Below are 14,084 nucleotides of genomic sequence, written 5' to 3'. Positions count from 1 at the left end.
AGAAGAAGGGTGGCTGCTAGCCTCAAGCTTTAAATTTAGTGGTCGTCTTTTAAAATGTTTTGCAGAAGCGTGGCAAATCATCAGCAATTTAACTGGCACCTCAGTCTAAAAATCACTCCGCCCATGTCTGCAATGTAATTCAGCTTATAAGGCCTCGCCTAGGGCAGTCTTTTGGGCTGCTGTTGTAGGCATTGTAGGATGCACTACATAAGTCATTTAGTGTATTATCCTTGTGATCAAATAATCACATCTTGAAATCTTGAGGGACTAAAAACTAGCATCAAAAAGTTCAATAAAGTTTCATTTTTTTTTAAATCCAATGAAAAATAATACACATTTTCCCCCACAAACACCACTTATAAATTTCGTAAATACCAAAACATGTTCTTTTAAAAGCAACACCTAATAGGTATTACTGTGTTCATAATGACCCAAACAACGAAAATATTTTGTTATTTATCTAAAATGTTTTTTGTTTTTTTTCTGGCTAACGTACTATATTCCTATGGTAAACGCTATAAAAAAATTTTAAAAGAACTTTCAGAATTGCTATTCTTCTTTTGATCACCACCCAAACATGCAATAAAAAGAAATCCAAAAGTCACATATTCCTCTAAATGCTACAAAAAGCAATTTCAACTTTGCCCGCAAAGACAAGACCTCACATAGCTCCAGTGCCGGAAAAGAAAAAGTGGTATGGATTCATAGAATGCGGCAATGTGGATTCAATTGTCTTTAAAAAAAAATAAATATATATTTTATTGTGCAAAAGTATTTAAAAAATAAAAAATCTATATAAACTTGATACTACGGTAACCGTGCTGATCCAGACAAGAACATTATCATATCGGTTTTACCGAAAGAGGAATGCCATGGAAGCAAAACTCAAACAATGGGGAATTTTTTTTTTTTTTGGGGGGGGGGGGCCTTTTTCCCGCCCGCATGTATCTGAGTGCCATTCTAACCAAATCTTCAAAGTATGTATTCTGAAATTCCACAGTGTTTCAGAATAAAACATACATGGGTGCAGGTTCCCTTTAAAAAGCACTATATGACCTCACAATGAATGAGTTGGCTAACAGCGGGGAAGGTCTTTTTCTTTTTGTATCAAGTACTGATTATATAGATAATTATATTCTATAAATCGCTGCACAGTTCTCTCCATGATAGTAAGGTGACCTTGCATTCCGTTTCTGCTCTCCTGCGCTGAGCAGACAGATCAGTGCCTGTCAGGGAGTGACTGAGTTGAGCTGTGAACAACTGCACAGTTCTCTCAATGATCAGGCAGAGCGCTTTTTGAACTCTGCCTGATCATTGAGGAATTGATCAGTGGAGTCTGACTCTCCTGAGGACTCCTGACTGCAGACTATAAGATGCAGGGCCTTTTTAGCAAAATTTGTCTTGCTAAAAAAAGTGTCCTACAGCCCAAAGATATGGGTTGTAAGTACAGATTAGGTGTTTTTAGGGATACTCTTTAGATGTGATGTGTTGACCAAATTGCTAATAATTCTGTTTTTTTTTTAAATAGCGGTCTTTAATGTGTCTTCAATATGTTTTCCAGGTTTATTCCAGAGCAAATGAGAAAGAGCCATGCTGCTGGTGGCTTGCTAAAGTTAGAATGATAAAGGGTGAGGTAGGAATAAGTTTATGTTCTTTGTCCTTTTTTGCTATAGCTTGTGATTGAGTACAGAGGGGCTTTGCATTACCAGCCTGAAGAATATAGCAAAAGAAATCCGGATTATGTAAACAAGCGTCTTATGATGTTTTTCTTCTTGCCTAGTTTTACGTAATAGAATATGCGGCTTGTGACGCCACGTACAATGAGATAGTCACACTAGAGAGGCTACGATCTGTAAACCCCAACAAGCCAGCCACGAAAAACACCTTCCACAAAGTGAAGTTAGATGTTCCTGAAGACTTACGGCAAATGTGAGTATGCTAAAAATAAAGTGGAACGATTCAACCGTAACTCGTTAACAATTTTAATTGCACAATTTAGAACTCCCCGTGTATAGAAAAGAATATTCATTTAACTTTTTATAGATGTTACTAGTGATGAGCGAGCATTGCCCTTAGCGAGTACCTGTCCGCTCGAGAGAAAAGGTTCAGCTGCCGGCGGCGGGCAGGGAGCTGCAGGGGAGGAACGGAGGGGAGATCTCTCCCCCCCCCCGCTCCCCCCTGCTGACTGCCGCAACTCACCGCTCCCCCGCACCGGCATCCGAACCTTTTCTCTTGACCGGGCAGGTACTCGCTAAGGGCAATGCTTGCTCGAGCAATTGCCCTTAGCGAAAATGCTCGCTCATCTCTAGATGTTACTCTTCACAAAATGTGTTATAATATATGCCATCACTTATTTTTCTGTGGAGGTCCAGTCTGTTACATTCCTTCACCATCTTTAGAAGGAAAACTTATTCTCTATATTCCCCAAATCGGCAATGCGCAAGAAGGAGCGTTATACTTTACTGCCGCTGCTGTTCTTCTGGGGATTGGGGGGTCCCATTAGTCACAACTTCACAATCAGTAAGTGATGGCATACTCTAGTAATAGTACTATTATTTAAAGGACCTCTGTTGGCACCTTTGAGCGCCAAAATTACGTTATGGTGCTCAAAGGTGAGGGAACAGGATGGTATGCCTTATACTCGCCCGATCCCACGTTCTTTCATTGTGTCCCTGCTAACTTGGCGTGGTCGCATGGGTCTGAGCACACACTCTCCGATAGAGACACACGCATCTGAGAAAAGTCACATTGCATGCACATGCCAAGTTCATGGGGACTCTATTAAAGGGGTTGTCCTGCGAAACAAAGTGGGGGTATACACTTCTGTATGGCCATATTAATGCACTTTGTAATGTACATTGTGCATTAATTATGAGCCATATAGAAGTTATCAGAAATTATTCACTTACCTGCTCCGTTGCTAGCGTCCTCATCTCCATGGAGCCGTCTAATTTTCAGCGTCTAATCGCCAAATTAGACGCGCTTGCGCAGTCCGGGTCTTCTTCTTTTCTCAATGGAGCTCCGTGTAGCTCCGCCCCGTCACGTGCTTATTCCAGCCAATCAGGAGGCTGGAATCGGCAATGGACCGCACAGAAGCCCTGCGGTCCACCGAGGGAGAAGATCCCGGCGGCCATCTTCAGCAGGTAAGTAAGAAGTCACCGGAGCGCGGGGATTCAGGTAAGCGCTGTCCGGTGTTCTTGTTTAACCCCTGCATCGGGGTTGTCTCGCGCCGAACGGGGGGGGGGCTGTTGAAAAAAAAAAAACCCGTTTTGGCGCGGGACAACCCCTTTAACTTCCCTCCCCTGTTGAGTACCATAATGTAGTTAAAGGTGCTGACTGAGGCCCTTTTAATATAAAGTAAAACCATATTTTAAGGAAATAGAATTGTGCCAAATTGTGTTAAATAGAAAAGAATCTGAACTGGCTCTAGCAAAATATGTACCCTCAGCCGAAGTACTGAGAAACTTTTTAAAACTTCTAAGTGGAGAGAAATGGGGGGGGGGGAGGGGGGAGAAACAACATTCTGCCATATTCTGGTGCGCCTTGTTTCAACAGCACACAAACTGCAACAAAAATGGCACGATGACGGTTCTATGGGTCAGTATGATTACAATACCAAACTTGTAGAGTTTTTGTTTTTTTTTTGCTGTACTCCTTATATATTTTTTCAAAGACATTTAATTTTTTAAAATTATTTTCTGTGTCCGTCTTCTGCGCGCAATAACTTTTTTATTTTTCCGTCGACATAGTTGTCCGGGGGCTCATTTAGTGCAGTACGTCCCGTAGTTTCTGTTGGTACCATTTTTTAATACATGTGACTTTTTGATAGCTTTTTATAAAAAATTTTCTTGGCAACAGGGGGACCAAAAAAGCACATTTGTGGCATTTTTTTTTTCCGGACGACGTTCACCATGAGCGGTAAATAACGCATTATTTTGATAGATCAGACTTTTACGGATGCAGCGGTACCAAATATTTATTTTTGTTTTTTTATTTAGATTTTTTTATTGTAAATATGGCAAAAGGTTATTTTATTTTATTTTATTTTTTTTTTAAAGTAAAAAAAAAAATTAATACAATTTTATTCTTAGTCCTACATTTTCTTTTAGTACCCATGGAAGAACACAACTTGCAACTAGAGATGAGGGAACGTGCTCGTTTAGGGCAATTACTCGAACGAGTAACTGCCTACTCGGGCGAAAAGATTCGGGGGGCGGCGGGATGGAGCGGGTGGTTGCCGTGGGAAGCTCTCTCTCTCCCCATGTTTGTGGGGTACGTTTTAGTAAAGCGCAGCCAAGACCGTGTTATAATAGCATAAGGATGGTTTGGTTTAACATGGAGGATATATAAATTTAAATAGTTGTAGTAAAGACAAATACATGAAATATATAGGTATGCCATAAGACAGGGCCTGGTTTTGCATTTGGTCAGGAACAAGCAACCTTATCGATGGGTAGATCTACACTGGATGTTCTCATTCCTCATCTTTTCAATGCAGCCCAGACAGTCATTAATACTTCCAGCCACAACTCAATTCTGCAGGTTTTGCCCTCAGTCGGTAATAGTGCCCACAAAGTAATTGTTCCAATCACAGTGCCTGTATAATTATACTTCCCAACCTTTAATGAATGTAGAAGGGTGCCCTCCCCCTTTCATCAGATACTCCCCGAGAGCATGGTCTCTGTCATGTTTTCTCTGCTACAACACTTTAGGCGTAGTGAGTACCAGGCTGTGCCCTACTGAGGGAGTAAAGCAGAGTGGTACTTGCCCCCCCAGTGGCTCCCTACTGGCCAAGCCCTCCACGGTCGGTGGTTAGAGTGTAGGGGGCTCTATTATACAATGCACCATGATGATCCAGTAATTGCTCCAAAGAAACCGTGTGCAATTTGAAATATATCTACTTATAATATAATATCCCATTAGATAAGCATATATATTGACCCAGAGAGGCACCGAAGGGATCTGCTCTCCATAAAACCTGGAGATGCATAGAGCGCAGTCCATCCGGTCTGGTGATCAGCAGGTCACCAACTCTTACACTGGGTCGATGACAAAAACCCAGCAATGTCTTCTGCATGTGGATTTCCTTTTTGCGCTGTCAGCTGACTCATCATTTTTCAGCCAGCGTGATGTCTGGAGAGATTAGTTGGCACTTTAACCCCTTGAGTGGCACGCCCGGAAATTTTCCGGGACGAGCTCCACTGCTCATAGCAACATAGCCCGGAAGATTTCCGGGCTATGTATCACTATGGGAGCTGCAGAGCACAATGCCACAAGCTGTGACAGTGTGCTCTGCCTGCACAGACCCACACAGAGCAGTGCAAGGGCTTTGAAAAACCAGCAGAAGATATTGCCGACATGTCGGCAACCTCCTGCTTTGCTTACAGGTTGCCATAGAGACCATCGGCTTGTCAGAAGCAAGCCGATGGTCTCTGTGGCAGGGAGAGCTTGGTGCTTGGCTGTCAGAGGACAGCTAGGTACCTGCTCTTACAGCAGAGATCAGAGAAAACCTCCGATCTCTGCTGTGTTAACCCTTTACATGCTGCAGTCTATGTGACTACAGCATGTAAAGGGCTGTCACTGCAGCATGTAAAGGGCTGTCACCATCGGACCCCCGGAATGTGATCAGGGGTCCTGATGGGTCCCTGTGGAAGTCCCCTAAAGGGACAAAAAAAATTAAAAAAAAAAAAAAGTTAAAAAATTATAAAAAAAATAATAAAAACACTTGTCTCCCTTTAGTTTGTAAAAAATCAAAAATACAATCACACATGTGGTATCCATGCGTCGTAATGACCCAGAGAAGGAAGTTAATTCATTATTTAACCCCTTAATGACATGGCCCCTTTTTTTCTTTTTTCCCCATTTCTTTTTTTCCTCCCCCCTGTTTAAAAAATCACAACTTGTCCCGCAAAAAACAAGCCCTTATATGGCCATGTCAATGGAAAAATGAAAAAGTTATGGCTCTTGAGACGCAACTGCAAAATTTGTTGAAATTCAATGATTAGACCATTTTAAAAAACCTGCCCTGGTGGGCACGACAGGGTGGTAGGAAACCCGCCACTCAAGGGGTTAATGTGATGTTCTTGCTTGTAGGTGTGCAAAGGAATCTGCTCACAAAGACTTCAAAAAGGCAGTTGGAGCGTTTTCAGTAACGTATGATTCCGAAAATGGCCAGCTTGTCATCTTGGTAAGTATCCTAGTTCTCCAAATACAAATGCAAGAACAAGTTTACTCTTCCTATTGGTATTCTGCGTTACCTGCTTATTGCAATGTCTTCTGTCCTCTTAGTGTGATGATTGAATCTTAGCGATTGTAGGCCAGTATCTTAAAGGGGGTGGCTGATTGTTGGAATTTTTTTTAAGTATTGCCACAATTAAAATAACAAAAGCAGGGGTTACCTATCCTGTGCCCTGGTGATTCAGCCCTGGAGTCCTCCCGGTCTGTGTCGTGGATCGGGTGCCATTCTCCTGGCATCCTGGCTCTGAGAATCTGAGCAGTGAGGCCAAGAGCAATGGCACCTGACCTCTGCCGTCTCTTGTTAGCTGCAGAGATCAGGAAGTATCCGTTCCACGATCAGGACCGCGGGTCTGCTGTTCTGGATTGCTTTCGTCGTTTTGAAGGGGTTTGAGTTATTGGTGACAGTGGGCATGAAAAAAAGCTCCCCCGCCACCACTGCAGCCATGCACTGTTCTTCTGTTTATAAGTGCTGCCGCAGTCACATGGGCGGTTTACCCATATGATTCCCATAGGAAACCCAATGGGGACGACGCTGATGACTCCTGTACACCTTCCTGTACACTCTTGTACATTAGGTTTACAGGCTTTCTGCTTGGGTGACTTCAAATGCCAGATGTTGCGGTCCAGCGCCGCAGTGAGCATATTTATTTTATATGGTTTTGAGCACATGGAGCCCAAAACCATAGAAAATAACTGGTAGAACCCCTTTACCACATTCAAGGCTATACCTAGAGATAACATTTAAAAAAGTGTCCAGCAACTGGACAACCCCCTCGTAACTTGGTAAAATTGTCCGCAGAGAGCTTGTTTTTACGACACACATTGGCTCAAATTTGTAGTGTTTTTTTTTGTTTTTTTTAAATATTTATTCAATAATTTTTGGGATGTACAACATATAATTACAAAACTGTTGTCCTTGACTGCCGGCTCCTCCCATATATGAAGCCAGCTCGCCCCATAGGAGCACAATGCACATCCGCCATACTTGTACGATAAGTCGGTTTATGCAGTTGGGGAGCAAAGGCAGTCCGTGTGTGTATGACCCGTTTACACGTAACTATTATCATGCAACATTGGTTCAAGCTAATGGAAATCCACGATAATCGTTATGGCTCAACATGAAGCTATCTTTCACTTTTCATTTGTCGCTCAGTTTCAGCTTGCATAAAAATCCTCGCTGGTTCGCTCACTTCTCGCTCCGTCTAATAAACTCTCCCCGCTTCCCATAGAATGTGGCGCACTGAGCGAAAAAACAGCGATTCTTAGCGATGATCTGCCTGTCTAAACTTTCCGCACGAGCGCAAACTAGAGCTGACGTCACTCGCTCGTGCGCTAGTTGAAACGAGACTTGTCCCGTGTAAATGTGGAGTAAGACAAACTTCTGTCTTTTTATTTATGTTGTATAAGCTTCGTTTTATCTCTTTACAGTCTGTAAACGAAGTTACCATTAAAAGGGCGAACATGTTGAGTGACATGCATTTCCGAAGCCTCCGGACAAAATTGTCTTTAATGTTGAGGAATGAAGAAGCCAGCAAGCAACTTGAAGTATGTAGATTCTCTCTCCATCGTCAAACCTTATTGCCCGTAGCACATACTATGGCGTTATAATGGGCTTTAATGCAGCGTTCATCTCCTTTACTCGCACCATTAATGACTTGGCCTTGATTCTTCTCTCCACCCTGTTGTAAACCCGAGGAATGCATGAAGTGTTTGTGTTTCCGCAGAGCTCACGGCAGCTAGCATCCAGATTCCACGAGCAGTTTATTGTACGAGAGGATCTGATGGGTTTAGCCATCGGCACTCATGGAGCCAATATACAGCAAGCTAGGAAAGTTCCAGGGGTGACTGCTATTGATTTAGATGAAGATACATGTACATTTCATATTTATGGGGAGGTAAGTACTAATCTGGAAATGAGCCAGATTTACTCATAGGTTGAGTACAAAAGCTGGAGAAATTGGCAAAACACTTTTATGTTGACTTTGACTATAGAACTGATTTACTTGTTTAGGACCAAGACGCTGTAAAGAAAGCAAGGACATACCTAGAATTTGCTGAAGATGTTATCCAGGTTCCTCGAAACTTAGTAGGTATGTAAGATTATCTATTTAAAGGGTTTTATTAGATATATACTGCATATTCACGGAATGGACACTGCGTTAGACCTTGTTTTGGCGTTCAGAACTGCAGCAACTCATTGTAATGTAGAGAATAATAATCTTTATATAGCGCCAACATATTTCGCAATGTTTACAAAACGGGAGAACAGATACAAAAACCACGGTTACATGTAGTAATCAGTTGATGGAAACCGGGTGAGGGTCCTGCTCCAACGAGCTTATATATTACAGATAATGGGGCGATCCAGAAGGTAAAGGGGCTGGAGATGTGCACGGTATAACAAGGTGGAGAGTGTGGGATGTTATACACATAGACAGTAGTCAGACTTGAGCCGTATGGTGGCTGCATGGAAACAGTAGGGTGAGGGTCCTGCTCCAACAAGCTTACATATTATAGATAATGCGGTGATACAGAAGGTAAAGGGGCTGGAGATGTGCACAGTATGGCGAGGTGGAGAGTGAGGGATGTTCTACACATAGACAGTAGTCAGACTTGAGCCGTATGGTGGCTGAATCGGTGTGACTGCAGGGGCGGTTGATTACGGTTTGCAGGGATTGCAATCAGTAGGACAGGAAGCATGTTATCAGGCGGAGTACAGAGGGTTTAGGTGATATGGTATGCCTCCCTGAAGTGGTGTGTTTCTAGAGCATGCTTGAAATTTTGTGTGTCGGGGATTGCCCGGATAGTTTTGGGTAGCGCGTTCCAGAGGACTGGTGCTGCTCTGGATAAATCTTGGAGGCGGGAATAAGCGGTTCGAATTAAAGAGGCGTTTAATCTGATTTCATTAGCGGAGCAGAGGGCGCTGACTGCGTGATAGATTGAGATAAGGGAGGCAATGTAGGGCGACGCAATGCTATGGAGGGCTTTGTGGATGAGGGTAGGGAGTTTTAAATTGTTTTCTGCATTTGACTGGCAGCCAGTGCAGTGACCGGCACAGGGCAGAGGCGTCCAAGTAGTGGCTGAACAGGAAGATGAGCCTGGTTGTAGCATTCAGGATGGATTGGAGGGGGGAGAGTCTGGTGCGGGGAGGCTGATCAGCAGCGGGTTGCAATTATCGAGCCAAGAGGATGAGGGCGACAGTGAGTGTTTTAGTCCATGGTGAGAAAGAGGCAGATTCTTGCGGATTCCATTAGGTGTCAAAAACATTCTGCAGGAATATTTGCCTATAAAACAGGATAGGGTCTTGTAGTTGACACTAATTAGTTTGTGTTACTGACATCCTCAGAATAGCTGATGAGATGGGTAAAGAATCACTGAATGGTAGAGTTAGAAGGGACCTCCAGGGTCATCCGGTCCAACCCCCTGCTCAATGCAGGATTTATTAAATCATCCCAGACAGATATCTGTCCAACTTCTGTTTGAAGACTTCAGCATAGTTCCTCTTTGTGATGGACTCTACCACACAGACTCTTTAGGGATACAGAAACTCCTATCACAGTTACTACTGATGATTAGGGGCTCCTGTCACACAGGAACTATCCTCCTGAACTATAATTCCCTTCATAACTGAATACTTATGGTCTGCAGCTTATTTAGGTGAATATACAGAGTAATGATAATCACAATGTCCTCACAGCAGGCAGAGATGGTACAGGCTCTAGCTGGTCATGTGATGTTGCATTTTGATAGCACAGAATAGTGAAAGAGAAGGCAGGGTGAAATCTTAGCAGCAAGATAATGCCCAATGAGCATCAGACAGGAGGCTACACTGCATGGAAGTGACTGCAACATGCATAAGAGACATCCAGCATGTGATAGGCAATCAGGTGAGGTGTATATGTGTGGTGGTGAAGGGAGGGGGATGAAAAATGTGGCCCTTTTACTAAAAATTACATTGCAGGACAGATACAGTTAAACTTCACTCCATTGAGCACTGTGGCTTGTCTTTCCATCATGTTTCGCGACTTCTTGTAGCACAACGGATTAATTTTAGCTACTGTGCTACAGATGCGCTCCTAAGACATCTATTGATATCTAGTGGACTGCAGCTGGCTGTCTATTGTTAAATCAACCAGTAGCGCCATAAAAGGTCTATTTCATGATAGTAGCCTATTATTATTGAGGCTCATAAGCCTTTATCCTAGCAGATCACATTTTACTGCTGTATTTGGTTATTAACACGTTATGTTTTTTTTTTTTTGTTTTTTTTTTTACAGGAAAAGTCATTGGGAAGAATGGAAAACTCATTCAGGAAATTGTGGATAAATCGGGAGTGGTTAGAGTTAGGATCGAAGCTGAAAATGATAAGAATATTTCCCAGGAGGAGGTGCACATTTGCTCTTTATTTGATCTTTTGCTTCCTGTTCTCTTCATTGTAGATTTATTTGGGATTTGATCCCGATGTTCTAATTATTTGCGATGGCAGAACCCAGTAGACAAGATTGCAGACCTTTAGAACCCTTAGATTGCCGAATGTGCTACATATAATGTCCATATGTTGTGGATTTGCTGCAGATCTGTAGCTAAATCGCCAAAAATCACTTACGTGTGAATGCACCTTAAAGGGGTTCTGACACAAATAATGTTTTTATGCTTTAGCAGCCATTGTTCCCTGGTGTGCCTAATGGACCCAGGAAACCCACGGTTTAATGGCTGCTAAAGCATAAAAAGATAATACTTACCTGCTCTGTTGTTGTTGACATCGGGGGGGTCATCTCCCGGCAGGCGCTGTTCCTCCTCTTCTGTCTGCACGAGCCGCGCCGCTCCGGGATCGCGCGCATGCGCAGTGGAGAGGTGCCCTCTGACAGGAGTCAGGACGGGCTGCGTCTCCACTGCGCATGCGCAGCACTCCGGAGTTCAGCAGGACGGACGGGCCGCCCACAGCAAGCACTGCTTGTGACGTGCTTGCTGTGGGCGGTCCGTCCGTTCACCTCCGGAGTGCCTGACGAACGGACCAGAGCAGGAAGTGGTCTTTTTGACCGCTCCTGCTCTGCTTTAAAGGCACAGAAGAAGATGCCGGCTGGAGGGGACATGCCTGGCAATCGGGCCAGGCCAGGCAAGGTGAGTACAATTTTTTTTTTTTTTGATGTCAGAACCCCTTTAAGGTAGGTACTTGGGAATTGTGCCTGTTACATGGTGCAGGATGGTGTCTCGTAATGTAGAGGCCTTGGCCTGTTTATAAGATGTCACTCATGATGTCCTGTTTCAGACTTCTTATTACGTTTTGGGCCATAGAAACTATGTTATGGGGCTCAAAGGTGAGGAAACGGGGCATACATGAAACCTGTATTTAATACACACCTGGTTCCCTGTTCCTGCGCTGCGTGCCCTTGAAGTTGGCACGCACATACAACATGACTTGTTTTTACCTAGCTCTGTGCATGCAGTCTCCCATAGAGATGAATGGGGATGCGTTTGCACAAAGCCATCTGGAAAGAGTCAAGTTGTGCGCACGTGCCAACTTCACAGGGACATGGCACAGGAACAGGGCGCCTGGGGAGTATCAAACACAGCCCTCCAGACCCCCCATTCCCGCGACGTTTGTATTTAGAGGACATTATTTATTAGTAAGTGCTTTATCTTTGCACAAACTGCAAATAGACAGATCTTTGTTTCTGTGAAACTTAAAAATCCCTTAAAGGGGTTGTCCAGGTTTTTTGTTATTTATGTTAAAGCCTTGTTCACCATGCAGTAACGTGGAATATACTCGCCTTTCCCCGCTCCTTGCAGTGTCCTGTGCCGTCGCTTTGGGTCTCCCTTCTGATGTCCTGTTGACAGGCTGCAGTCCCGCCTGTTCATGGGATGTCACAGGCTGCTGAAGTCAATTGCTGAGCTCTGTCGTTTGGCTGCAGCAGCCTGTGGCATCCCGTCAAGCTGTGGTACTGCAGCCTGTGGAGGACTGAGCAGTGGCGCAGGATATGGCAGGAAAGCGGGGAGAGATGAATATATGGCGGTCAGTTATGTTACTGTATGGAGAACGGGGTTTTAACATAAAATAACAATTCCGACAACCCCTTTAGCATAATTTAACACAAACTGTAATATATCCGCAGCATGGAAGTATTGACGTTGTCATAATTTACTTTTAGGGAATGGTTCCTTTCGTATTCGTGGGCACAAAGGACAGCATCACCAACGCCACCGTTCTGCTGGACTACCACCTTAACTATTTAAAGGTAGCCTTTTCTCCCCCATTAAGGGTTTACTTTTTGGATTATAATGCACATTTAATAATAATAATAATCTTTATTTGTATAGCGCCAACATATTCCGCAGCGCTTACAAAGACAGGGGGAATACAGAAAGACAAAAGTACAAACATTACAGAACCACGGTTACATAGTAATCAGCTGATGGAGACAATAGGGGTGCGGGTCCTGCTCCAACGAGCTTACATACTATGAGTAGTGGGGTGATATACAAGGTAAAGGGGCTGAAGATGTGCACGGTATGGCGGGGTGGAGATGTGCACGGTATGGTGAGGTAGAGAGGGAGGGAAGCTATACAGATAGACAATGGTCAGACATTTAGCCATGTGACGGCAGAAACAGTATGAATGCAGGAGCGGTTTATGATGGCTAGGGATTGCACTCAGTAGGTCAGGGAGCATGTTATCAGGCGGAGTACAGAGGGGTTTGTTTAGGGAATGCGGTATGCCTCCCTGAAGAGGTGCGTTTTTAGAGCACGCCTGAAGTTCTGTGAGTCGTGGATTGCTTGGGTCGCTTTTGGTAGTGCGTTCCAGAGGATCGGTGCTGCTCTGGAGAAGTCTTGGAGGCAGGAATGAGAAGTTCGAATTAAAGGGGCGCTCAGTCCTGTTTCGTTAGCAGAGCGGAGAGCCCGCATTCCCTAAACAAACCCCTCTGTACTCCGCCTGATAACATGCTCCCTGACCTACTGACTGCAATCCTTGCTAGCCATCATACACCACTCCTGCAGTCATACTGTTTCTGCCGTCACACGGCTAAATGTCTGACCATTGTCTATGTGTATAACATCGCTCACTCTCCACCTCGCCATACCGTGCACATCTTCTGCCCCTTTACCTTCTGTATCATAATGACTTCAAACATATTCCCTGTTGTAGTCATTTTCATTTGTCTCTAATTTCCGCTTTCCACTCTGTTTTTACTAATCAAAATCCTAAAATGTTCATGAATACGCTTTTGGGCAAATCAAATGCCACGTATTCTGAGATTAGACATACTTGTTTTCAGTGATCACTTGGTGATAGACTCACTTTTCATGTGTGTTTAGGCAAGTTAATGAGCATAATACTCTTTTAGTTTTTGAGGAGAACAATTCGGTTACTGCAGGTTTCTGGGAAGTATCAAAATAAGGCTTCATTCACGAGCGTATATTGACCCCGGCTGATATTCGTGACCCATCTGATGCATTGGTTTCTAATGCATAATTTCAGATGGGTGTAAAAACGGCCGTCCGGCAAAGATCGCGCACATGGCGCACATTCCAGTCGGCTGTTTTTATGTATTTTTCTTTTTATCGCCGCATTTAGGGACCCCAAACATTTTTTTTTGCCAACAAGTGCAGTAAAAAAAACTGTGTATGTGTGTATATGTATATATATTATATATATATATATATATATATATATATATATATATATATATATATATATATATATATATATATATATATATATATATATATATATATATATATATATATATATATATATATATATAGTGTGTGTGTGTGTGTGTGAAAATATATGTATACATTTTTTTTTTTTTTTTTTTGCTGATAAGTTGTACTTTTTAATAGTACCA

General features: G+C 43.3%; 1 protein-coding gene across 1 annotated transcript in view; it reads left to right on the top strand.

Moving 5' to 3' along the window:
- The window catches only part of FMR1 (fragile X messenger ribonucleoprotein 1), a 53,175-nt gene that overhangs the window by 31,288 nt on the left and 7,803 nt on the right, over positions 1–14,084 (top strand). The window contains exons 5-12 of the mRNA XM_066581794.1: positions 1,562–1,633; positions 1,781–1,929; positions 6,094–6,187; positions 7,666–7,782; positions 7,962–8,132; positions 8,249–8,327; positions 10,515–10,624; positions 12,387–12,473. Of these exons, the coding sequence (XP_066437891.1) occupies positions 1,562–1,633; positions 1,781–1,929; positions 6,094–6,187; positions 7,666–7,782; positions 7,962–8,132; positions 8,249–8,327; positions 10,515–10,624; positions 12,387–12,473 (879 nt within the window). The remainder of the gene's footprint in view (positions 1–1,561; positions 1,634–1,780; positions 1,930–6,093; positions 6,188–7,665; positions 7,783–7,961; positions 8,133–8,248; positions 8,328–10,514; positions 10,625–12,386; positions 12,474–14,084) is intronic.

The sequence above is a fragment of the Eleutherodactylus coqui genome, chromosome 10 (genome assembly GCF_035609145.1).
Source record: "Eleutherodactylus coqui strain aEleCoq1 chromosome 10, aEleCoq1.hap1, whole genome shotgun sequence".
Lineage (NCBI taxonomy): Eukaryota > Metazoa > Chordata > Amphibia > Anura > Eleutherodactylidae > Eleutherodactylus > Eleutherodactylus coqui.
The sequence above is the reverse complement of the archived record's forward strand: the minus strand, read 5'-3'. Positions and strand labels throughout refer to the sequence as shown.